Genomic DNA, 24391 nt, shown 5'->3' with positions numbered 1-24391 from the left:
AAATGCTCGATTATATAATGCCCCCTTCTAGTAAATAAAGTTTTGTAAATTCCTGCAGAATTTTACCCAAGGACGAATACACTTCTCAGACGATTGTTAAACTGTTTGAATATTAATAATTTCTTATAGTCAATTTCCAACTTGTTAGGTATTAACTATATGTGATTACACTCCTCCATTGTCACCCTACTATTAATTTTTTTTTGTGGTACGCAGACCTCTCACTGTTGTGGCTTCTCCCATTGTGGAGCACAGGCTCCGTACGCGCAGGCTCAGTGGCCATGGCTCATGTGCCCAGCCGCCCTACAGCATGTGGGATCTTCCCAGACCAGGGCATGAACCCGTGTCTCCTGCATCAGCAGGCAGACCTCTCAACCACTGCGCCACCAGGGAAGCCCTCTTATTACTCTTTTTAAATAGGCTGTGTCCACATGAAATAAAGTGATTTCTAATGTGGTGGAAGCCCTTGAGAGAACCAGTAAGCTTTAGAAGAATTTGGTATAAATGCTGATGATGTAGACAGGAGAAAATCTGCATGTTGAGATTCAATTATATGATTTTTGAACGTTTCCATGATAACAAACATTGTCATTTGCAGCTGCCTATAGGGCTACTTATAATCCTCAAAGTGTAAAAGTACGTTTTAGGATTTGCTTCTCAATACTGCTGAAAAGTCAGTTTTTTTTAACGATGCCCAAATTTGACTTGAGATTTCCAACACGTCTTCTTTTTTTCACTTTTATTTGTTTTTTGGCTCTGTTGCAATGCAACGGACACAAATACTTTCAGTATATTTCCCTATTGAAACCTATCTGCCAGATTTTGTGCATAGGTAATGGTAATTAGAATACAAATGTATTCTTTTCAGGATATAGAACCATCAGGCAGCTGAAGTGTATTCTTTTGCATACCCGTGGGTTATATTGTGAAGGAACCTAGTATACCCAAGGGGAGCGGGGTGGCAAAGGACAGGTGTGTTAAAGCCAATTATGTATCATACATAAAAGTGCACATTAGCTACTTGAAAAAATTCACATTTATTTACTGTCAAACCGTGTTAAACTTTACACTGGATATTAGTGATGGGTTCATTATTAACAGGTTTACACAAAGGGATGAAAAGAAAAGCAGAATTTTGCTGAAACAATTTACATTTCACTAGAACTTTATCATAAAATAAATTAATTACTAAATATAGGCAGAAGGAATATGGAAGAGTAATATTTATGTTTAATTTTACTTTTTAAAAAAGAATAGGCACCTTTTGTTCACTAGAAAGTTTGTGAGAAGTGCCCAGTGCCCTCTTTGGCCCCTGTTCAAGAACAAACAGAGGGGTGACAAACAATCTTTTCTAGATTTCACCACATTTGTGCAAGGCATGGCATAACTGGCTTCAAAGAGTTTTTTTCCCCATAAAACACGTTCTTTTGGCCATAAGAAATTAAAATGTAAGAATAAGGACTAACTTGTCAAAGCAGAACACTGTATACAGTGGAAAATAAGTGAAAATGGGTAGAACTTACAATGACAAAGTGTAAGAAAAAACATTTGATAACATATGTGCAACCAAGAGCTTCACACAATATTTTCTCCAAACTCTAAAATTATTTTAATGACAATTATATTTCAGTTGGACACAAATGTATTTATTTTACCCTAGCAATAGAACAAAATATAATTTCTTTAGCCATTTTTGAATAGGTCATTGTACAGTTGAGGAAACATATGAAATAAGGCCTGTGGCTTGATTGCTAGTGGTTAAACATGTTTTCAATCTTTGCCTTAATGTAAAAGGTTTGCAGTTAACTGCAAACTGATGCAGAATATCTCTCCTGCTTTTCCAAGTCTTGTCAGGAACAGTAAGGTACAGTAAATTTGTCCCACAGGATTTTAAAGCCTACGTCTTGTATATAATACAATGCAGGCCTACAAAAATGGTGCAGCCATATTTACAAATTTAGTTCACAAACTGCTGCAGTAAAATGGCTGGAAAGTTTTGTCTCGCTTGTTTCACAATGTCTCTAAACAGCAGCAGAATCTTAAAATACCTGGTTGGCATCTCTTTTCTTTGTAACAAATAATTCATTTTAGTATACTCTGTGTATATACAAAGTTTTTGTATGTTATATAAAAATTCACAGAACTGCAAGGTTCAGTCATCTTTTTTACACTGGAGAACCACAGGTCAACAGAGCCATCTCTTCAAGCAGAGTTTGAGGGAGCTGTATCAGGCCATGGAGCCTGTCTTTATTTACTAACACTTGCATGGGGCCGCTGGAATTCCTTAGCTGCACTATTAAAGACTTGTCACCAGCTGCATTTGTCCTTCTCTGACATCTCCTTCTGGAATACACCCTTCTTTGTTAATGGGGATTATGTAACCATCACTATTGCCCCTGCTGATCTGGTAGCACATCTGAAGCTGATGGCCAGCTCCAAGGTTTGGCATGCTCTTATAGTAAATGTCCTCGTTCTCACTCCTCCTAGATGGAGACAGGTCTTCTTCCATGTCGGGGCTGCTCTCCTGATATGGAGAGTCTCTAAGGTTGGGCATGCTTGTGTAAAGAGAGTCTCTGTTGGGGGACTGTAGGTGGTCCTCGGCCTCAGCTGTCAGCTGGGAGACGTAGCTGTCAGTCCCCTCGGGCTTCGCTTTCTTCTGGGGTTGGTACAGAAGGGAGTGAGTCCGCTGAGGAATGAGCGGTGCCTCGAGTTCTTTGTGATGGAGCTCCAGCCCTGGGTTGTCACTGTGCATTAAAGACGAAGCATCTGCCACGATAGCGTCATCTTCGCTGCTGCCCCCTCCAATCACAGGTTTGACTGGTAGTGTGAGCTCGAGGTTGTGAGCCTTGCTGCTGCCCCGCAGGTTGTTATGCACTAATTCTGAAATGATCATCTTCTCAAAAGCGGAATCATTCAGACTTAGTCCACAGTCCACGACTTGCACGCTGTCATTATAGTCCCCCTTGCGTAGTGAGTAGCTGTTGTTAAAGTTACCATTTAGCGGTAGAGTATCCATGGCACTTGTATCCCTGGCATTGTTCAGTGAATGTCCTGAAACAGAAAAGGGAGGGGTTCGGTTACTGCCTCTGTTCCTTCCTCAAGAATCTTTACTTCTTTTGTACAAAACTTTTTAATGTCGTTCAGGACAAAGTTGTATTTGAAAGCTAACACTTGGAAAGTGCCAGGCTCTCCTGCATTCCCAACTGTAAACAGTTGCAACCCCTTAGATAACAGGAACAAGTGTGAAAGAATAATACTGTTTTCCAGGGAGGGAAGATGGTATACAGAATGTTGCTTTATCAATTTCGGGGATACAGTAGTTATGAATTGATTTTTGGTCAAATCTCTGACACTCTTATAAAGACTTCACTCCATGCCCTTGCATAGTTAATGCAAAGCAATTCATTAGTGACATTTACGTTTTAAAGTACGAGACTATGGTTTATAAAAATAAAATTAACAGAATTTGTCCTAAACAACACTAAATTAAAAAGGAATAAGTCACATACAAAAACTGAAGGCAAATGTACAACATAAACCCACGTAACTGGCAAGCAACTCTTTAAACAACATTCTAACATTTCCTTTTTCTGGAGATGAAGTGAAAAAAAGAATGAAAAAATGGACAGACACAAAGAATTCATGTTAAACAAAGACAGCCGCCTCTCATACTGACTGGACCAGGGGCCCACAAGCACCATCCAACAACACGATAGACAGCAGGTGGAATGACTCACTTTGGACAACTCACATCATGTCTGTCTGCTCAGGCTATCTGGCCTAAGAGTAGCTGATATATAAAAGAAAGTAAAATGATTTATTGTAACATGATGAAGAATTTCTAAGCTTCTCAGCAACTTAGAGCAAGGGTTCAACAAATTAGATTACCAGCAATAGCAGCCTTTTACTTTTTCATTGAATATTTCTTATTATTTTGAGCTTTTATTTGGTACTAATACTCTCTCTAATAGCAATGGCCCCAGGCTCCTATCGGTCAAAGTTTGCCTGCAGCCCTGCAGTCTGCATCAGTCACAGTGACAGCACCGAATGAACCAGCAGAGTCTACTACTGTACGAGACTGGCCCACAGACACCATGGGCATGGAGGTTAAACGCAGAAATGTTAGGAGATTTCTTAAGTATGGGTCACAGAAATTAAACCAAGAATAAATATCAACTGTGGAATGGGAAAAGGGTGTCAGCCTTGGCTAATATATTTTTATTTCTAAAGGAATGAAAGATTGGATACGTCTGCTGAAGATATGAAAAGAGGTTCAGGAGGAAAAAAAATATGGTAACATGCTCTCTTTGAATCAGAGTTGTATTTTTCTACAGACACATAAACATGTAAACTAAGACATCACAGTGCTTCTCAGGCAGATGAAAAAAAAAGGTTTTAGAGAAAATTAAATGATCTGTACCATGGAAAGTTAGGTTATTCATTCTCAAAATCCTAGAGAAAAAAATCACTTGTCTACAGATAGGTCTGGAAAAAAAAAGAATGAAATGATGTTATTGAAATGAAACTGACCACTGTGAGGCTGCTGCATTGTATGCAAGGCTTGGAGGAGTTTAGGAAAAAAATTAATTCTTCGAAAAAATAGGAAATTTCCCTTTTTAGTGCTCACTCCACTCTTAAAGCTGCAGATTATCCTAGAAAACTCAATGTCATGACCAAAAAATACCTAATAAATGCTCAATTAATTATCATTAGCAGAAAATGAGAAAATAGGTGGGCCATATTTATTATTGACTCATGTTATTTAGAAAATTCTGATCCAACTTCTACATTTGAAAAGCTGACAATTCGATTTGTATCATGTTCCAAGGCATGTCTGACAAAATGAAGTTATGATAGTTCTTTGCATGGCTTCCTTTAGCCTCATTGACACAAATCTCCAGCTTTATAGATTTATATATGTGTCACAAACTTTAGAAGATCTACTACTAGGAAACATTTGCTGTTTTAAATTATAAGTGACACGAGGATCAGTTGCTAGCATTTGTTTCCTCTGTCGAGGTTTGATCTTGTCATTTTTCTTTTTATTGTTGTTTAATAAATATAAAAATATATACTGGGTAATCCAAAAGGTGTTTTCTATGATATACTGCAGATTTAAGCACATCTTTGGCTGGTTTTGAAGAGGCAACTTTTTCTGCCCAAGTTCAGGTAATTCACTGGAAGACTTTCCACAGCCTGTAGCAAGATTACTGTGGGAATGCAGAAATGATAAGTCAATTATTAAGCATTCTGGTTGACAGTACCTCAGGCTTTAAAGAGCAAATTATTTCAGCATTGCATGTACTTAAGTATGGACAGCATTTGCTACAGACCTCTATTACTGACAAAAGGCAGTACATATAGATGTACTGTTTGAATTTGGAAACATTTGAGTTGCAAATTGTGAACCACTTGCCCGCTGAGTCTACTTCATGACTGCTAGTTATGTTTTAATTGTGCCGGTTAAAAATCATGCTGAAAAAATTTACATTTGATAGGCAAAGTTAAGTTTTACTCCCATACTTGTCTCTCTGTAGGTTGCTAGAGGAAAGCATAAGGAAAGTAAGAAAAACAAGAGAATGAAAAGAGAAGCTGCAGTTACGTTAAAAAAGAATGTCAAGAAAAAAAAAAAAAAACGGAAACGAAGTTCTGTGTTTAATTTAGTGGCAAATATCAATCACAAATAAAGATTATATGCTAACTGTAATTATGCAATAACTTTCACCAAACTCTTGAAAATTCTGTTAATATTAAATATATATATATTTTTTAAATAAATAAGCTATTAGAAAATACAGTAAAATACAGGATGGGTTAGTGACAATCTCTCCCCCTCCCCCAATAAAAAACTATAGGTATAAACTGACTAATATTAACTTTATTCTTAGTTTTTTAAGAAGAAAGAAAAACTACCATAAAGCTGCACTATACTATAGTTTGGTTACATTGATAATGCTGGATGTAGTTTTCTATACCTAGGCATCCAAATTATTAGCTAAGTCATGCCAGAAGCAAACTCCGTCAGCAAGCTTTAGAGTCAACTGAATAGTATATTACATAGATAGGATACCTCTAAATGATATAAATCTTGAAGATGGGCTCTCAGACCATGTGATGTCAGTCCTGTAATAATATATTAAGATTTATGCCACCTGTGTCAAAAACATGGATAATTATTGGTAAATACTATCATGACTGAATTTTTACTATAATATAGTGCAGTTTTAGAAGCCTGGCGTGGGCAATACCATAATGCTTTTTAACTGAGAAATTAAGGATGTAATAGTAAGTATATGGCAACTTGAGTGTTCTAGAAAGAGGGCAAAGATCAGAGTTCTGTTTAGCAGCAAAGAAAGGTAGTTGTATTCGTAAGTATAAGCACACCTGGTGAGTTAAACACAGGAGCTGAAGGGGCATTACATACAACTGTTTCAGCGAGCAATGTGTTATAGGGGTTGTTAGTGCCGTGGGGTCGAAGAAGAGGGTTTGTTAGTAGGTAATTGCCAGTCATTCCTAAAGCAAAGAAACAGAAAAAAATACATCAGTTCTCTTATTTTAGTGTTGCAGTTGCAGTAAAGTACTTTTCGTATTCATCAAGGGTAGTGGATAAGTTGGCAATGGAAAATCTGCTGAAATTATCTGACTGTATTTGAACTACTAATTTGAAGGAGAAAGGGAAGAGGGAAGTTAAATTTCAGCAATTCACAGGTGCTTTCTAAGTCCCCCAAGTAAACACCTGCTGAGGATGACATTTACTAATTTATACAAAATCACTGTTAAACAAAAATGGCAATTAAATGCACAGAGATCAACATTATGTTTCAAGATGTTACTGCTTAATATTAAAAACCTAACCACTGAGGCCCAGAAGAGGGAATCTCAAACTTTCAGCATTTACAGGTGTGGGATTATCCCTCATGAAAACATCGGTGTTAATACCAACTCTGATACAAGCAGGAGGAAAAACAACTTTCACAAACAGGTAAAAAGTATGACACACTGCACCAAGCTTCTCTTAGTAAATGCAAGAGCACACATGCTGAGGGGAAAAAGAGACTGTGTATAATGAATTATTAGACCATTCACAAATTCTATCCAACAAGAATTCTCCTTCTGTAATCTTATTTGCCAGGTTTCAAAAATGAATCATTGAATAATTCATTTCCTTTTTGATAGTCATCTTAACAGAATTAGGTAAAACATCAGAGCAATGGAATAAACACACATTTCACTCATTCTAACTGACAAATTACAAACCTTTCAATACTTATCAAGCATGCGTTTTGCATAACTAATGTAATTTGGCTAAAAATATTTTAAAATTCAAGTTGGTTTTGATGGCATACATGTGCTTTTTTTCATTTTAAACCAGAATCTCATCAGAACAATGTCAACAATGAAAAATGTCTTTCATACTACATTGTGATAAAATATAACATATTATATTACGAATCAGTATATCAAAACTGAAATTACCTGGATAAATTACCTTTCCAAGAATATATACAATAATATATGATTTTTTTCAAAATAAATTGAAATTTACTAAACTTGTACTCAGTAATATGTGTCTGTACATGTACTTGTGCCCTTATCTGGCTAAATTATTTTATTTGCCATATTATTTTAAGTTGGAATTATATTGATTATGTGATAAGTTTAAGGTTATGATTAAATAATTAAATATTATTTAATTAAATAATAACAATTCAAATATAAAAATTACTTTGTAAATTATCACGTAGTTTAATTATGTGTTTATGAAGAGTTAGTATAAATGTTTTTGAAAGAAACGTAAAAACAGAAGAATTTTACAAGAATTTTCATTGCAAAACTGGTACTGTTTAATGTGAAGAGTAGTTATTCTAATTATATTAATGTTTTAAGAAGAAAACTTTCATAAATGTACGTTTAGAAAGAATAAATCTGTATTCACTAGGAAACCATTTTAATCTGTGGCAAAGCACGTTCTCAGAAATTACTTTTTCCAGCCTCAGTCTGTTAACGTGGTATTTGAAATCATACTTTTTGCATTACATTATTGAATAAAAAGAATTTATATGTACTTTAATAAAAGATAAAAGATGACTCAACAGGTTTAAGAGCTTGTGATATAAACCCATTTGAGAGGAAAATTCAGCATTTTCTCTAGAATTATTGCAAATTGGCAAAAGGCACAAAATTTAAATTGTAAACTCAAATTTTCCTAGTAACTGACCTTGATTAAGTGTTGAAGTGCTATTGATGTCACCTGAGATAAAAGATGATTCAGATTGTTTTCTCACAGTGTCATTCCACATCCTTCTTATACGACTCTATTAACATAAAATAGCAAGACATATGTTATGTTAGTTTTCCCAAGCTTACCTTACATTAGACACACAAAGATGTACCCTGAACAATCTGTGCAGAATTATCTTTTGACCTTTTTTTTAAAAAAAATGTGCGTTGATTCTGTTCTAGAACGAAGGAAGTCTATACTCCTCTGTTGCTTCTCTACTAAGGAGTATTTAATTTTCCAATCTTAAAAAGAGTGTTCACTTATTGTCTTTTTTTAAAGTGGAGATGGCTAGTTAGTCAACAAATGTTTACTGAATGCCTACTGAGTCCTGTGCTATGTGAGCTTAGGATATCTAATGATTATGACATACTTCTTAAAAAAGTATACCTCTCAAAAAAGGATGTTTACACCTAAAGAAACACCTTGAAGAAATACTTAGGAAGAAATTAAAACCAAAATACTAAGAAGGCAAGTATTTGCTACCTAGATCATTATAATGAGGAGACAATTAGTACATCTGAACAGAACATGTCTCAGAAGGCTTTCCATAAAGAAGGTTAATTAAAGATGCTGTCAAACTCTTTGTTACCTGTGTGCCAGAGGAATACCGAGCACTGGTTCTGGTGGTGGACGCCTTCACTGAGCTGTGAGGGCTCTCAGTTGGGAGGCTGCCGCAGCAATACGAGTGTCTGAAGCACTTGCCATATTCTTTTCGTACCTGCATTGAATAACCACAAGACCAAGGGATTAATATAAACATACTTGCTCCTCTCTCTCTAATTAAATGAGCAGATGAGACAAGAAGTCCCACTAACACTTTTCCGTGGAGATTACAAAGTCAAGTTCAATTGAAACTGGTGAAATGGTAATCAGAAAAACACCTCTGTCCACTACACTGGCTAGTAGGATCTTTAAAGGGTGATACCGTATGTAGAAATGCTTTATATACCCTGTTTTCATTATGCAAATGTTATTTATTAATACAATGGTAATATCTTAAAAGCCTTATTCTAGCTATAGCCTTAGTAAACCCAATTTTCTATTTCATGCTAAGAAAGTAAGATAAAAAATTTAGTATTTTCCTTGCTTAATTACATTTAACCACTTGTAATTCAGTCATTTAAGGTTTATATGCTTCGTGTCCTCTTAGGTAGGTCAGTACATAAACTTCTTTTACTAGATTGCATGGTGTTGCAGGTGACCTCTTTATAATGAAAGACTACTTTGGCACAAGAATAAAGGAAAAAAAGTCCTTTGATACATATGTCATTAATTAGGATGGAATGTTTTCTTCATTTTCTGATGTGTCTAGCTCTAACATTTAGTGTAGAGAGTCTAAGATGCCTTTTCACTTCATTAGCACACAAGGGAACTATTTAAGCAATTTCCATTCACATTAATGAGTTACCCAGGTAATTTCCCTTTTCCCCTGAAGTTTGGACATATGAATAGATAGAAAAGTTGTCAGGCCTAAAAGAAAGTTGAAACGTTAAAAAGTGAGGTCCAAACAACTGATAAATAATAGTGCCCCACTTAGGTGGTCAAGAATTGGGAGGAGGGGGGAGAGTTCTGGATTCTGTGCAGCTTTGCTGGCATATAAACAGGTTTCATTGAGGCTAAGAGCCAGACTTTGAAATTTCAAGACAGAAGAAGGAGAGGCTGCATAAGAAATTATTTTTTCTAGTAGGTTACAAAAAACACTCAAAGGCTTCCCCCTCCCTGCTCCCCCCCCTACCATTTCTATGCTCAGTATCTGCCTGTAAAGGCCAAAACTTTGACACTTATTCCTTGGGAAATTAGAGAATTAAAGTCACTAATGACCTTTTAAATCTAAGTGCACTTGAATTTTCATCCTCTTAGCTTTATTTAATTATATCTATTAGAACAAATAACAATGGGGGTGAATTTTCAAAGCATTTTCTCTGCCTAAATATGCTCACTCAAGCAATTAGAACCATGATTTTAACTAAATCATCTTATATTCTTAACAATTCATCCTGACAGCACCCAATAGGACATATCCAAGACTAAGTAGAACTTGTTCAAAAGAAATGTAACACAATGACTTTAAAATGCAATTGCTAATTAAAAAGCATAGCAAAATCTCTGTAAAATTAATATACAAACTCTATGAGGAAATAATGATGACCTCATATTTTTTCTGCTAAGTTTATGCTTTGTCAAAAACATTTGACAGAAGGTATGAATATGTGATTATCTGCATGTATATAAAATGCTCATCTATGCAGAAAATATATAAAAACCAAAGTAATTACAAGGTTATACCTGTATAATGTTTAGAAAGTTAAGGTTCAGTGTTATTAAATAATACATGATACCTCACAAAAATTTCTGTACACTTAATGGCTATTAACTGCTCTGAAATCCTATATAACCAAGACAATGGCAATCAAAATGGTATTTTATCCAAATAATACCCTCCGGTGTTGGTTTTGCCTAATGCCTATTGCTGTGAATGTACATTATTATCTGTCAGCATTGCACATTCCACTGTCATTATCTCACAATTATAGCTTATCAGAACTGATGGAAGTAACACTATCATCTTGTCAGGACTGAAAACATAATAGTTTTCACTTTCACACCTCTATTTCTCTGTTCAGTTTAGTGACCAACTAGTAATAACAGAATAAAAAGACTACATTAGATATGCAGACAGGGAAAGGATGATACCTGGTGATAGGCACAGACGTTTCAAACTTAAATGGTAGCTAAGCTATTCTCTTAGGTTTAACATCTTCTTGTAATAGATTAAACTTTTTCACATTCAACTTTAATTTTTGAGTCAGTTTTGCTGACTCCACTTAACATTAAATCAGGACAAAATAATAAGATGTGAGATATGAAATTGCTGGGTTTTAAGATCTTTCAAAATTACTCAGAAGACAACACTGATATTCATTTTTCTGTATATCTTGTGCTTTTAAAATTTAGACCATTTATCCTTATACTCAATTTTGTTTTGAACCACTGCATTCCTTTTATTGAGCAAAGAACAAGATTATTTAACTTTTTATTTTTCTTGTATACCCTTTGCACAAAGCATTTTTGTAGACTCCAAAGAAGAAATCTTAACATAAGTATCTAGTTTATAATATTCCCAAACTGACATTCAAGAGATGATTGGTATTGACACATTTTACATGTGAAGCCTGAGCTTCCTGACTTTCATTACAATTAATTTATGATTAAAATATAATGCTATTAATAATATTCCAGTTGTAACTTAAAATCTTCACTATTATATATATTATTTTCAAATCGAAGAACAAGTTAAGCAGAGACTCTAAGTGTTTTCACTTACTTTCTTTTGGAGAGCACAGTGAAAGATGAAAATGAACACTCCCTGGAAAGCATTAAAGACGGTGAAGAGATAAGCCATCACAATAGTCTCCTCATTAATAAAAAGCAACCCAAATGACCAGGTTAGGCCAAGAAGACACAGAAGAGCGAAAGCGCCAAGCACCCAAGACCTGAAAAAATAAAGTGAATTTCATTAACAGGTTCAATGAGAGAACAACACACATCACACTTAAATATTAACGTATCAGTAGTAGCAGTTGACTTTATGTTCACATTCAAATTCAACAGCATTTTGGCTTTAACCTTTCATTGATTAAAGAAAGAACAATAGCATTTAGTACTGCAGTCTCCAGTGAAAACAGCAACAGCAGGTATGACCTTTTCTTACTCAGAATAAACAAGGTATGAAAACTATATTAAAATACAACGTGTAAAACATCCCCCGTGACTTTATTGTCTTTTATGTGCATTTTGGTAAAAGAAATTAAGGAGTCCTTAATTAGTTTACTCCTATGCTTTTAGTCCTGTGGTGCACTCAAGACACTGAATAATGTGACACATACAGAAAGGTTAAATGGCAGATAATCACTTAACACCTAAACCTCAGATTCTAAGAAACTAATCTTAGGTGAACCTAAGGTTTTATAACTGAAGCATGAAGAAGCCTAGCTGAAATGAGACAAAAACATGAGAACAACTTCAAAATAAAATAATTTGGGAGAGATTTCATCATGAATAGCTTAAGGAGAAAGGAACTGTAGAAAATAGGACGGAATGAGAGGATTTAAAGTCAGTGCATTCCATGTCTAACTAATGATCTTACTTGATAAATGGCTTATTATCTTCATAGCTAGAAAGCATTATAAGCAGAAAAGAGAAACAAAATTATTAGACAGAATTAAAATAGAAAGTAATAAGAAAGCATTTATATATTTTATAAAATTAGTCAAAATTAAGAAAGTCAAAATGCAGAGGCAAACAATTAAAAAATAAAGGCATATTATAGTTTAAAATATTCTAGCAAATAAGATATTCCAAAATAATTATAAAAGTTAAGGGCAATTCATGATATTGACGGATTTGTAAAAAATATAAATCATGCCATAAATTTGTTAATGTAGGGTTCTACCTTACCCAGGTAAGTCCGTATTATAGTAGCCATCACAAACACGGTAATTACTGGTGTAGATGAGAAGACAGAAAGAGGAAAAGGAAGAAAAGAGAGAGATGCTAAAGATTAGCTCTCTCTCTTACCATGCAACATGCAATGAAGCTGGCACTAACCTATCTAAACTTTATCTAATTAAAAAAAAATTACCCTTACTATAGATCTGCCATTTTTAACATTATAACCAACTTGAACAATACCTCCTCAAATTTTAAATTAACTCATATTTTAAAAAATTACTCTGAAAATGCTTTTATAAGATGACTTAATGAATCAACAGCCATCAATTTTTTGTTAATTAGATAACATTTTTCTATTGATAGGATATTGCAGTTTTTTTCAACATTGAAATAAAGTAAACATTTATTTAATTATCATGAAAACAACAGACAATCTCCAAGTTAACAATAGTAACGGAGTAAATTCTCTTAGAAAAACAGGATTAGAAGTAGAAACTGCTCAGAATCCTTAATAAATCAAAAAGTCATTTAACAAAACAAACAAAATAATCATATCAGTCATGCAAACAGGAACATCATTTTGAATTGCATTTTAAATTCAAATGAAATTGCTACAGTGATATGGAATTTCCACAAAGCCACTGAAACAATTTCTTGGCTTTAGATCAAGACAGAAATTATTACGTAATTTTTGACCAATGTCTGTGACATGGTAACAGTGAGACTCAACCTTGATCAGTAAAACTTCATTCTGAATAATTTCTACAGGTGAAAGATGGTATTCATGTACTCCCTGTGGAGAATACCTTTCACTTAGTTTGTCAAGCAGTAAAATTAAAATACGAAATACTTACTTAATGTTTTCCAACCTGCTAGAATCTGGTTTCAATGTGTTTGAGTGCTTCACCATTTTGCACAATGTGATCACCAGGAAGATAATATTTAGCTGTTACAACAAATAAAGAATTAGATCACTATGACAAAAAGTAAAAATTATACATTTTTGCAAATATATTTAATGGATTAATGCAGTTAAATATGAATAACACGAGTATATGGTAGACACTGATTCAATTCTAGTTTACTTATGCAATGATCAAGTTGAGTCTAAATTAAAAAATACTCTGGCTACATATGATCGATTTTTTAATAGATCATTTGACATGAAACTGAAACCTCATTAAATCAGTATCATGTGGTGATGATTAAATAAATTAGACAGCCTAAATTAGTTTCTTTAGCTAGAAGTACTCCAGGGTCTAAAAACCATCTAATGAAAACACAGAAGTGAATTCCTTAGAAGGGGCATTTACATCATGTAGCTTATAATGGAAAGATCCCTGAATTTGGGACCCTAAGAATTAGTTGAGAGTCTAGTTCTTGATTTTGACTGATTAAATGAGGAAAATTAACATTTGCATACCCTTTTTATAAGGTAATGGTGAAGATCAAATGAGATAAAATATATGAAAAATGTTAGCTGGTTATATAAAGTAAGATAAACTTTAAAATATATAAATGTATTTGCTATTTAAATGTTAAAGACCACCATTTCTTTCTTCCTGATGTCTCTATACTGTATGGAAGTAGGTAAATTCCAAAGGCTGTTTTGAGTCCCTCTAAACACTCAGTTGTACAAAGAATGTAGATGCAACAAATGCCAAATGGGGAAGATAGAACCTGACATGGAAGCACAGTCTGGCAGGTCAACTTGAGAGAACTCAGAAGATAAGAGTTGTGTTTTGACTGAGGAAAGTTAAAGGTTTGTAATTTGCATTTGCTTCTACGGAAGCCTGGCAGAATGCTGGATGGAGTGAAGGCAGCTTCCATTTTTATGCTCTAAAAATAAAACTATGCTAAATCGATCCTGGATTTTTTTGACATTTTATTTACTTCAGATTATTACTTTAAAAAAGACAAAATGAAGTTATTTTGTGAGGATTAAGTGATTTAGTGAAGGCACAAAGGGTATACTCAGAAAAGGACCTGTTTATATGTAGAGACGAAAGCAATTCCTTGGTAGTAAATAATCCACATAACTTTGTTACAGTAATGTGATTATTTTTACTGAGTCACAATACCATCTGATAAAATGATAACATTATTTTCCTCATTCATCACCACTTCTGATTTTATAATTAGGAAAAATGATGTAAGGCAATAAAGAAAATTTCCAAGTCCTTCCTAACGAGTTTAAGGAACAGAGCAAAGGCTTTAAGCCGCGTATCAGTCATTTTGTCTACTGTGCCTTGTTATTTGTCTTAGATGTAGAATTTCCTCTTAAGGACTAAAATAGGCATAATTTGCAAGTGCTGGCAGACAGCATTCCATTAATTACTTGAGGACAAAAGAAGCTCTTTGCTTAAAAAAGTACTTAAAAATTAATTTCTTAAAATACTTGTCTAGAGAAAAAGTAAATAAATTGGTAAAAAAAATGTCTAGCTTTATATTCTGAAGATTATAAAGTCCAGTTGGTCATACATAAATAAAGGCTTACATTTTCAGGAATATTACAATATGATTCATTTCATTCAACAAATATTTATTGACCTTACTGCTCCACACAAGAATGTGCTTATTGTATAGGGGTAAGACACAAGTTTTTGCCTTTGAGAAATTAGGGAGATCTTTCTGATAGTACAATGAATACTTAATTTGATTTTAAAGAAGCATGGTACAGTTTATCTCTAATTTTTTTAAAGTAGTGCTTTTACTTTTTATTTTATATAACAGTAAGCCTTAACTAGGACAATTTAAGAATGGTTAAAAACAAATACTCCAAATAATCATAAAAACAAACCAAGCAACCAAAACCCATATAAGGAAACAAAGTAGTTACAACACTTATGTAAGAATGGCTGCCCTAACAGATTCAGAATCAAAATCTTTTAAACCTCCTAACCCTTCTTTTTGAATGTCCTGATAAAACTGTTTATTTCTTTTATTACAAACTTCCAGACCTAGGGTTGCCCTCTACCCCAACACCTTTTGTTAAATAATTTTCTGAAGTACAAAAGGGCCACAATTTGGAGCTCATTATTTTCTAAGCATATTACTTATCCCCTCAGGAATAAAATGATAGTAGTGGTAGGAGTACATTCAAGGAAAGAAAAAACGTTATTACCCACCACAATGTCTAAACCACAAGGAAAATAAAGAATGTGAATGTGAATGTAAAAAAATGTGGATGTATCAAGTATTATGCTATAAAAAGAAAATGAGTACAAAATGTGAACTTGTGGGGGTTACATCCATCCAAACAGATTTTTCAATGAAGAAAAACCAGCCCCCACAAAAAAAAAATCAGTTATTTAAGAACTAGCTTATTTTCCAATAAAATTGAAATGAAAATGAAGTGTACCTACGTAAAAATAGAATTAAAGCTTAAATATGATACAAAGACATTTGTTTCTTGTTAAGACAGAACTAACCAACTTGAAAATGCCACAAAAAACATATTTCATTTAATCCTTAAAAAACAGACTGTTAGATGCATCTCTCCTCACCCTACTGAAGTTTTTAATGTTATATATGTGTTCAGTGTTTCTTCCTAGCTACAAAGATAATACAGTCACAAGATATAAAGCTCAGAAAATTACAGGAAAAAAAATACCCCACCCACAACATATAATCCTATCTCCAGAGGTAGTAGGTAACACTTGGATAACCATTTTACAAATCTGTGATGTTAATTATCTTGCCAAAGACTACTTAGCTACTGTAATGTCAATGCTGAGATTCAATATACTGTCTTCTGGCTCCATGGCCCAGTCTTGTGAACAAAATTAACCAGTTTATTCTGGTTGAGAAAATTAGCAGTCTTCTAACAAACAAAAGATATACTAGTTTTGTATTTTTTAAAAAAAGGTTCCACTTCTATAAAGAGTAATCTAATTTACCACTCAGTCAGAGATGACCAATTAGTTGAAGATATAATATTAAATTAATTAATACATAGAACACACTATCAAAGAAATCCTAAATGACATACAAAGGTGTGCTCTTCAAATGATTTCCACTTGATGGGCTTGCCATGACAACCAATTCTCCATTTCCTTTGTGAAACACTACCATCCCATAATCAGCAAATAGCTAAAACGTCCACACACTTCTATTCCCACTAGCCAAATTGTACTTTGAACAGTTATTTGCGTTTTCTTAATCCTGTCTGTGCTAGTTATATTCATACACAGCTTAATATCACACAAACCCATAAAACCTGAGTGGGGAAAGAAAGCTATTGTTTCTAGCATATTTAAAATCAAATGTTTCAAGAAGATGTTTTAAAAGTGAGTCTCTTTAAAAACAACTTAAAATCCTAGAAAAATAATCATAAAACCACAGAAGGACTCTTGCAGTCAGACTGTTTCACAAGTGTCTGTGAATTCTCCAATTTACAGAAACTGAAAATAAAATTTTAGCCAACGCACTAATGGTTAAGTTGCCAAGAAATTTAGTTAAATCCAACAGTAATTTAGTCTTTGAAATACAACGACGATATATAATTACTGAGGCAATGGTATCTTTAATAGGAGAAAATAACATCATTGTCAGACAAAGTAATTACGAAAAAAGGTATGCAAGACATTGTGAATCACAGCGTAACAGCAAAAACTGCTAAGCGTGAGATATTTTTCTTTTCCTCAACTCCACATTAAAAAATTTTACTAATACAAATTATTTACCAAAAAAATGTCTATTATTTAGGTACTGAACATTTTAATACATTGCCACCAAAATATATGTGAGTGAAATATTTTCTGGAATTAAATAGAACACTTACTGAAGTGTTAACAAATTCTTTAAACTGTGGTTTTAAAGTTCTCTGATTTTCTCCAGTGTCTAAAAATGTAAATGCTAATTTTTAGTTTCATGGATAAATACTGTTCCTATGATCTTTTTCAGGAGGCAATATACTCTAATAAGAGTTATAATTTTGCATAATAAAACATTTCAATAGATTTTCTTCTTTTCTCTTCTCTTGTTCTCTTAAAATGTAACTATGGGAATCAGAACAAGAAATAGAGGGGGCAGAAAAAATCTTTGATAAAATCTATTGTCCAAAATAGTCACTTGAAGACTGAAAACCTTAGTTTCAAATGACGTACTGAGTTCTTTCTTCTTATCATTTTCCCTATGACATAAATGGGTCTTTCTAGCCATATACTTCTGTTAAACAGAGTATTTTGGGATAGGTTGAAAGGTGCTATGCATCAATGAGAAATGAAAAAGATGGAGTTACAGCTATGTACATAAAGATTGTCTACAGCTGGTATACATGTCATTAATCATTCGTGTAGAAGCCTCTAGTAAGTACAAGTTAACAGGATTGTGTTACATGTTGTATGTCAACTCACCAGTCTAAATGCCCACACTGAAGATTAAGTTTGAAGATGAGGCAACTCATCCAGGAATTAATCAGATTTTAACTCGGCTCTGTGTGTGCGTGTGTGTGTGTGTGTGTGTGTGTGTGTGTGTGTGTGTGTGTGTGTGTGTGTGTGTGTGTGTGTACAGGTAAATAGGTAGATGGGTACCTCTTAATAGAATTCTATGTGAAAGTGTGAGACCAAATTAAAAAGAAAAGAATTCTCCTATTCAGCTATAAGGAGTTAAATCACTAAATGGGGCATTCTTTCTCTTTCAATAACAAATAATACTCTTCTATCTATCCCCAAAAATAATTTCATAAATTACTGTTTAAATAATCTGTCATGTAATTTGCTGATAAAATTCATCACTACTTGATGATACGGCTTAGCTAATCCTCACCCATATTGATGAACATGAAAATACAAAGAGTTTAAAGAAAGAAAATGGTACCATAGATTATAGGAGTGCACAGTTTGTTTTATAGTTATCGACCTGCTCAATTGAATCATATCCATTTGAGCTTAGCAGCTTAAAATTCATTCCAAAGCTTGCCGTCCTGACATGGATATGATAAGACACAAGAACAGAAACACCACTCTGAAGTAACCTAACTGAACTGCACATGTTCTGACCCTTTTTGTCCTCCCTAGAGCTTTTGCTACCTGGCAAATGCAACTCTAAAACTGCACTTGTATCTCCAGATCTTTGCTGTTAGCCAAGCAGAAACCTATTTCTCCCTGGGACTAGCAGCCAGAGAGGTGTTCTCTGAGGAAGACTTCTAAGTGAGTGTGTGAGCTGAACTCTTACTGAACTGAATTAATTATTAACGATGCAGATGGAGCTGTCCAAATGATAAGAACAGCTCCTGACGTGTCATGATCCAAGCTTTCATTAAACCATTTCAGGCATACTAATGGTTTCCCACTGCTCATTACTTACAAGCACTTTTCTCATGGATATAATAACTCTAGCGCCTGTAGGCAAGATATTCTATAGAAATACAGAAGTAGGAAGTTTTATGTTCCATAACATGTTTTTTTCCTTCATTGAAAATTATTAAAAATGTACACTTATTTAATACTACTAAGTTATGTAATTTCAATTCAGAAAAGCTGGAAATGCAAAACTATGCTTTCTAGGAATATCAATAGGTACTTTTTGTTATTCCTTAAAAGGACAGTATACAATATAATTTATATCGTATAAATTTTTAAACTGTGTCTGAACTGATTTTTAAATGACCTATATCACCATAAGGATATATACAGGTAAATATATTAATACTCAACAAACATGTGCTGTACAATCACATATCTCACTTTAGGTTACATTTGAGATGACGTTTTACACTTCAATACCACTCTGTCTTTCTGTGTTGGGACGATTAGAGGGCAAAGCAATTGCAGGAGAAGAATTACTCCCAGGATCTGTACTGTGATTGCTACCTGCTGTTTTGTTTTGTTTTTAAGTTGGGAACACCAAAGCCCTTCACATTTCAACGTAAATGACTTGGTAAAGGATAATAATGACAAGACTAAAAAACAATGGTAGGCTCTCACTATAAAAGGGCAATACAATAAAATGTCCTTTACCTCTTTTCTTACTGGAAGCTGAGTATATACGAACATTAACTCCTTTCGCCCAGTGAAATGTTTTTTAATACTCTAAAGACAGTATTTATCTTCAGAGATAGAAAATAAACAAAACTGCAGTAGGACAGAAGTATAGATCAAATATCCCTAAAATGATTTTTACAATTTTCAAAGTATCAGTATGTTCGGCCAAGGGGTCAGGGAGAAAAAAAAAGCTTGAGTTTTTAAGGATCATACCCCTTTCATATCAGCTGTTTGTCATTTAATTCAAGATAGGCTTAGGCTGTGTTAGCATAAGCAAAGAACAAAAAATTGGGACAATCATCTGGATTGAATAATTCTGATGAGAAATCAGCTTTCCTAAGAACACTTGAGAGTGTTTTTTACTGGTTCGATTCATACAGGCATTCATCTCAAATTTTCATTTTGCTTTCATAAGTAATTGTATAAAAGAATTCATTTTAGTGACAAAAGTAGTTTTAAGTTTCCTTGAACTACTAAATTTTTTTCTTAATTTTACTGACGTACTAGTAGCTATAATTGTAATACTATTAACAGTAGAAATATCTTAATAAGCTTACTTGTGTCACCTTTTTTAAAGAAAAAACCTTAACAGGAATAAACAGTTATAGGCAATATATAAACTTGATTGTTTCATTTTCAATCTTCTAATGGTCAATAACACTTATTTGTAACAGCATGATGCTAAAACCGAGAAGTTTTAAATCCAAATATTTTAGCTTTTTAAAAAAATTTCAACTATATTTGACTACTGATAATTTAAGTTAAAAAATACCTTAATGTCATTATACTTAAGTTGTATCAGGTTTATTTTAAAATAAAATTTCTTAGAAACCAATATTATTATTTGGTATTTTAAGTCTTAGAAAAGTAATTTTATTTCTAATGAGTTTAAAATTTATTTAATATTTATTTATTACGCTAAGCTTAAAAAAACCTTTTTTATGCCCTAAAAAGAATTTAGGGTGTGGACATTTATTTAAAAGTACTAAATTACTGTGTGGAAATGAAGATAATAAATATTAAGCTAATGTTCTTTTACTTCCATAAAACATTCAATTCATAAATGCTACACAGGCTTGGTGCAGAGCTAATACTATAGATTTTAAAGATGTAACTTCGTGAACTAAATCTCTTAACAAAAAATTCCACTACTCAAAACCAAAATATACTATACATATCAGTTATTCCTTTCTAATTATCAAACTACTTTAAAATCATACAATCTTAACATAAAGATTAATACCTGACATTTTTGCAAATTAAATTACAAATGGGGAAAAGTATTTCTTAAAGGAAAGAGTGTTTTTAAAAATAGTACTAATTAGCAAGTGTATAAACTCAATAATGATATCGAATGTAAAATATACTACATAATTTTATTCTGTAAGCTAGACATGCTTATAAATCTTTGAATGCACAGATAAATTAACAGTAAAACAAATTATCCCTGTTTCAATTGTACTGCTAAAGCAGCAAGCTAAAAATGAAGGAAAAATAGAGTCTGCTTACCAGAATAATGAAGGTAACAGGTCCAATGAAACTCCATATGAAATAGTTATCAACATGAAGCCAGCAACTATTATGAAAAGAAAAGAATATTAAGTATCTTCAATGGATGCTCAATATCACAAGTAGAGCAAAATTTTAAAAATCTAACAAGCAAAAGTATCTTTACACTTACCTTTGAAAATTAATTTATCATGGGCAAGAACAATTTGAATAATTCTACTGTTCTTCACTTTAGGTTTTAAATTTGATAAAGACATACATAATTATGCTTATATGGGGAAAACAATAACCCCCCACCCCAATCCTGATGGTTAAGACCTCTGACTTTACTAAGAAAAACACGAAACTTGGTATTCCAAATTGTCTCATTTTTAAAAAGTTCTTATCTTCAAAATTTGCCTTTAGATCTGTATCTGAGCTAAAATGTTTAACCCTATGGAACATAAGAGATTAAAAAAATAAGTGGTCAGGGCTTCCCTGGTGGCACAGTGGTTGAGAGTCCGCCTGCCGATGCAGGCGACACGGGTTCGTTAAAAAAAAAAAAAAAAAAAAAAAGTGGTCAGATGTAATGTTTGTTGCAAAACAGTATAGCACAAATATAACACCTCAACTGGGAATGGATGAATACTAGAAAAAAAATCAAAGCATAGAATTCATACTGTATTAGAGTAAATGATGCATAAAATTATTAAGACAGATTTTACTTAGTGGTTCATTTTTCATATAACATCAAATCCCCAATGAATTTCTTTTATTTGTCTTTCATCATCTGTGTAGTCAAAAAGCTTTCTTTAGTCCAAAGAATCTTTATATAACTAATTTTATCAAAGGAAAAAATAAACAGAATTGGAAAGCAAATTCATGCCTCTAGCAAATAAAATCCTTAGAAACATGGTCTACCTTCTGTCACTTTCCATAAATATATTTTTTTATAAATGAATGACAGTGACTTATTTTAATCCTTTCAAACTGCCTGATAAAATATTATCAAAGTAAAACATATGGGCTGGAATGTGGTACTGTCACAACTCAGAACGAGAGTTACCTAGAGGGTCGGCTGCACAAAGAGAGCTAATGAAACATTAGCTTAAAAACTGAATAGTTAAACCTGTCAGATGCTTTAAGTTCAGAAAAATTTTTACCTAATATCTTTCTAAGGCCAAAAAGTTATTTACTTTTTCAATTTGTTAGAGGTCAATCTTTTGTGTTAAAAAGAAGTCCATAATTTAGAATATGCCTTGCCAGAGTACAAATCCTCTCAACCTAGAAAATTACAAAAGACTTGATTGTAACTTGTGCATGGCATGCCCATTTTCTTACCAATAAGGCTTTTAGATGCTATTTTAGTCTGTCAGGGACCCTCACTGATAGCTAACAGGCTTTAAAAAGTTATTCACTTGAAAAACACTCAGGTCACTTGCAATTACTTACGCTTTTTCTGTTCCATAGCTCTTATAGTCAATAGCAGCTGAAACGCCAACCACTGTGGCAGGAAACAAGTAACCGGCAACATAGTAATATTTCTTCCTTGAATATTCACTTTCAAAAACTTCAACTAACATCAGATAGAGCTGCACACCTTCTAGGCACATCCAAGCAAAAGCAGCCAGAAAGAAAAAGTGTAGAAGTCCTGCAAATATTGGGCATGCTATCTATAAAGGAAAGAAGCAAAAAACACAAGAGAATACAGGAATATAAACAGCCCACTCTAAAACTGAACAATATTCACCGATAGTACTCACTACTGTCTTTAAGATATACCATTATTTAGAGAAAATACTGCTTCTTAAAAATTTTTTTTTCCATAAATGAAAATACTGCCAAATTTGGCTTAATGCTTATGGAGTGTAATGCTAGGTGTGCTAGAAATATCATCATTGTAAGACATTATTATTTATAGCAAAAGTAAGTGCAAATAAGAAAACATATTAATTTCTCTTCCAGAACTATTCATTTTTAAATCTGAATATTCTACTTGTAGATAAGTTGCTTTACAAATCTTTAGAACAGCTGTTTCCAAATATATTATTTCTATTTTTTTCTACTACAGAATTTTTTAAAGTTTGCTTTAATGATAAATATCCCAGCTCTAATTACTTAACATCATTTTCTTGTTATACATGGAACATTCTCAAATTCATCCCAGTGCAGATGAATACAGAGTAAAGCATTAACTAATTATTAAGTTCTCTTTGCGACACTGAGACCTCATGATGGTGAATAAATTGCTCAGAATATGAGGAAATGATCACTGGTTAGAATGACTATGTAAACAAAATGAAAAATTTTAAAATCGGATCTTTTCATTTTAGTATACCCAGCATTCTTCTATTCAAATTACGTGTTTTAATAACAACCCAGAAAAATGCAACTGTACCTTAATACAAGAAATGAATTAACTCATAATAATATTACTTAATGATTGGGTTGTGTTTTATTACAAATTATCCTTCAGTATTGCCATGTCAATTATTGTAAGTTACAAGGTCAAATATTAACAGCAGCATATGTGGATACACCTGTTATAATAATAATTCTCAGAGATCCAAGGTCAACAAACAGAAGGAGTACTTACCATGTATTTTGTCTTATCAATGCCTATTAGGAAAATAAATTCAGCAATGAAAAGGTTGATACAAAGGTTCTTGTGAATAGTATTACGGTCACTCTGTAGACCACGGAAAAAGCAGAAGGTGAAGATGCAGATAGCCAGACAAACAAGGGAAATGACAATTCCCACCCAGGTGATGACTGTAAGAAGTAATTCGTGAACTCCATCTTTGTACTGAAAATTAAAAAAATGAGGAACTTTAGTATTTCTGCATTACATTAACTAAGGGTAAGATAGGTTTCACATGTGATAGCTCAACTTTTAATACTAAACTCTCTGAATATTCATGTGTGTTCAAACGGGGCTCAATACTAAAAAAAAAAAATTATGATCATATAACAGAGTTCAATATTATCTTATTGATTTTTATATTCAAAGAATGATCTATGAAAGTAGATTTTACGTAGAAAATTATGACCAAAATAATTACTTACATAAACATATAGAAAACATTTTACAACAGATTAAAGACTACTTAGTTATTTCAAAATAATTGGCATTTTAATGACTTGCCAGGCTAACAAGTAGTCAAATTTTAAGTTTCTCCTTGAG

At 33.1% G+C, this 24391-nt stretch overlaps 1 protein-coding gene across 7 annotated transcripts in view; it reads right to left on the bottom strand.

Annotated features, from left to right (window-relative positions):
- Positions 1-1018: 1018 nt before the first annotated feature.
- Positions 1019-24391, bottom strand: part of ADGRL2 (adhesion G protein-coupled receptor L2) — a 179750-nt gene continuing 156377 nt past the window's right edge. For 3 of the 7 annotated variants that reach the window (XM_024734569.1, XM_024734568.1, XM_024734572.1), the window contains 9 exons: positions 23804-24013; positions 22660-22880; positions 21229-21295; positions 13588-13679; positions 11607-11775; positions 8871-8999; positions 8219-8315; positions 6385-6513; positions 1019-3051 (listed from right to left, as the gene is read on the bottom strand). In XM_024734569.1, coding sequence (XP_024590337.1) covers positions 2297-3051; positions 6385-6513; positions 8219-8315; positions 8871-8999; positions 11607-11775; positions 13588-13679; positions 21229-21295; positions 22660-22880; positions 23804-24013 — 1869 coding nt within the window. In that variant the 3' untranslated portion in view covers positions 1019-2296. Of the gene's footprint in view, positions 3052-6070; positions 6153-6384; positions 6514-8218; positions 8316-8870; positions 9000-11606; positions 11776-13587; positions 13680-21228; positions 21296-22659; positions 22881-23803; positions 24014-24391 lie in introns of all 7 variants that reach the window. The other 4 variants (XM_024734573.1, XM_024734574.1, XM_024734571.1 and 1 more) reach the window with 4 other exon arrangements.

This window comes from Neophocaena asiaeorientalis, unplaced genomic scaffold (assembly GCF_003031525.2).
Source record: "Neophocaena asiaeorientalis asiaeorientalis breed wild unplaced genomic scaffold, Neophocaena_asiaeorientalis_V1.1 scaffold15, whole genome shotgun sequence".
Classification (NCBI taxonomy): Eukaryota; Metazoa; Chordata; class Mammalia; order Artiodactyla; family Phocoenidae; genus Neophocaena; species Neophocaena asiaeorientalis.
This window is presented reverse-complemented; position numbering and strand designations above follow the sequence as displayed.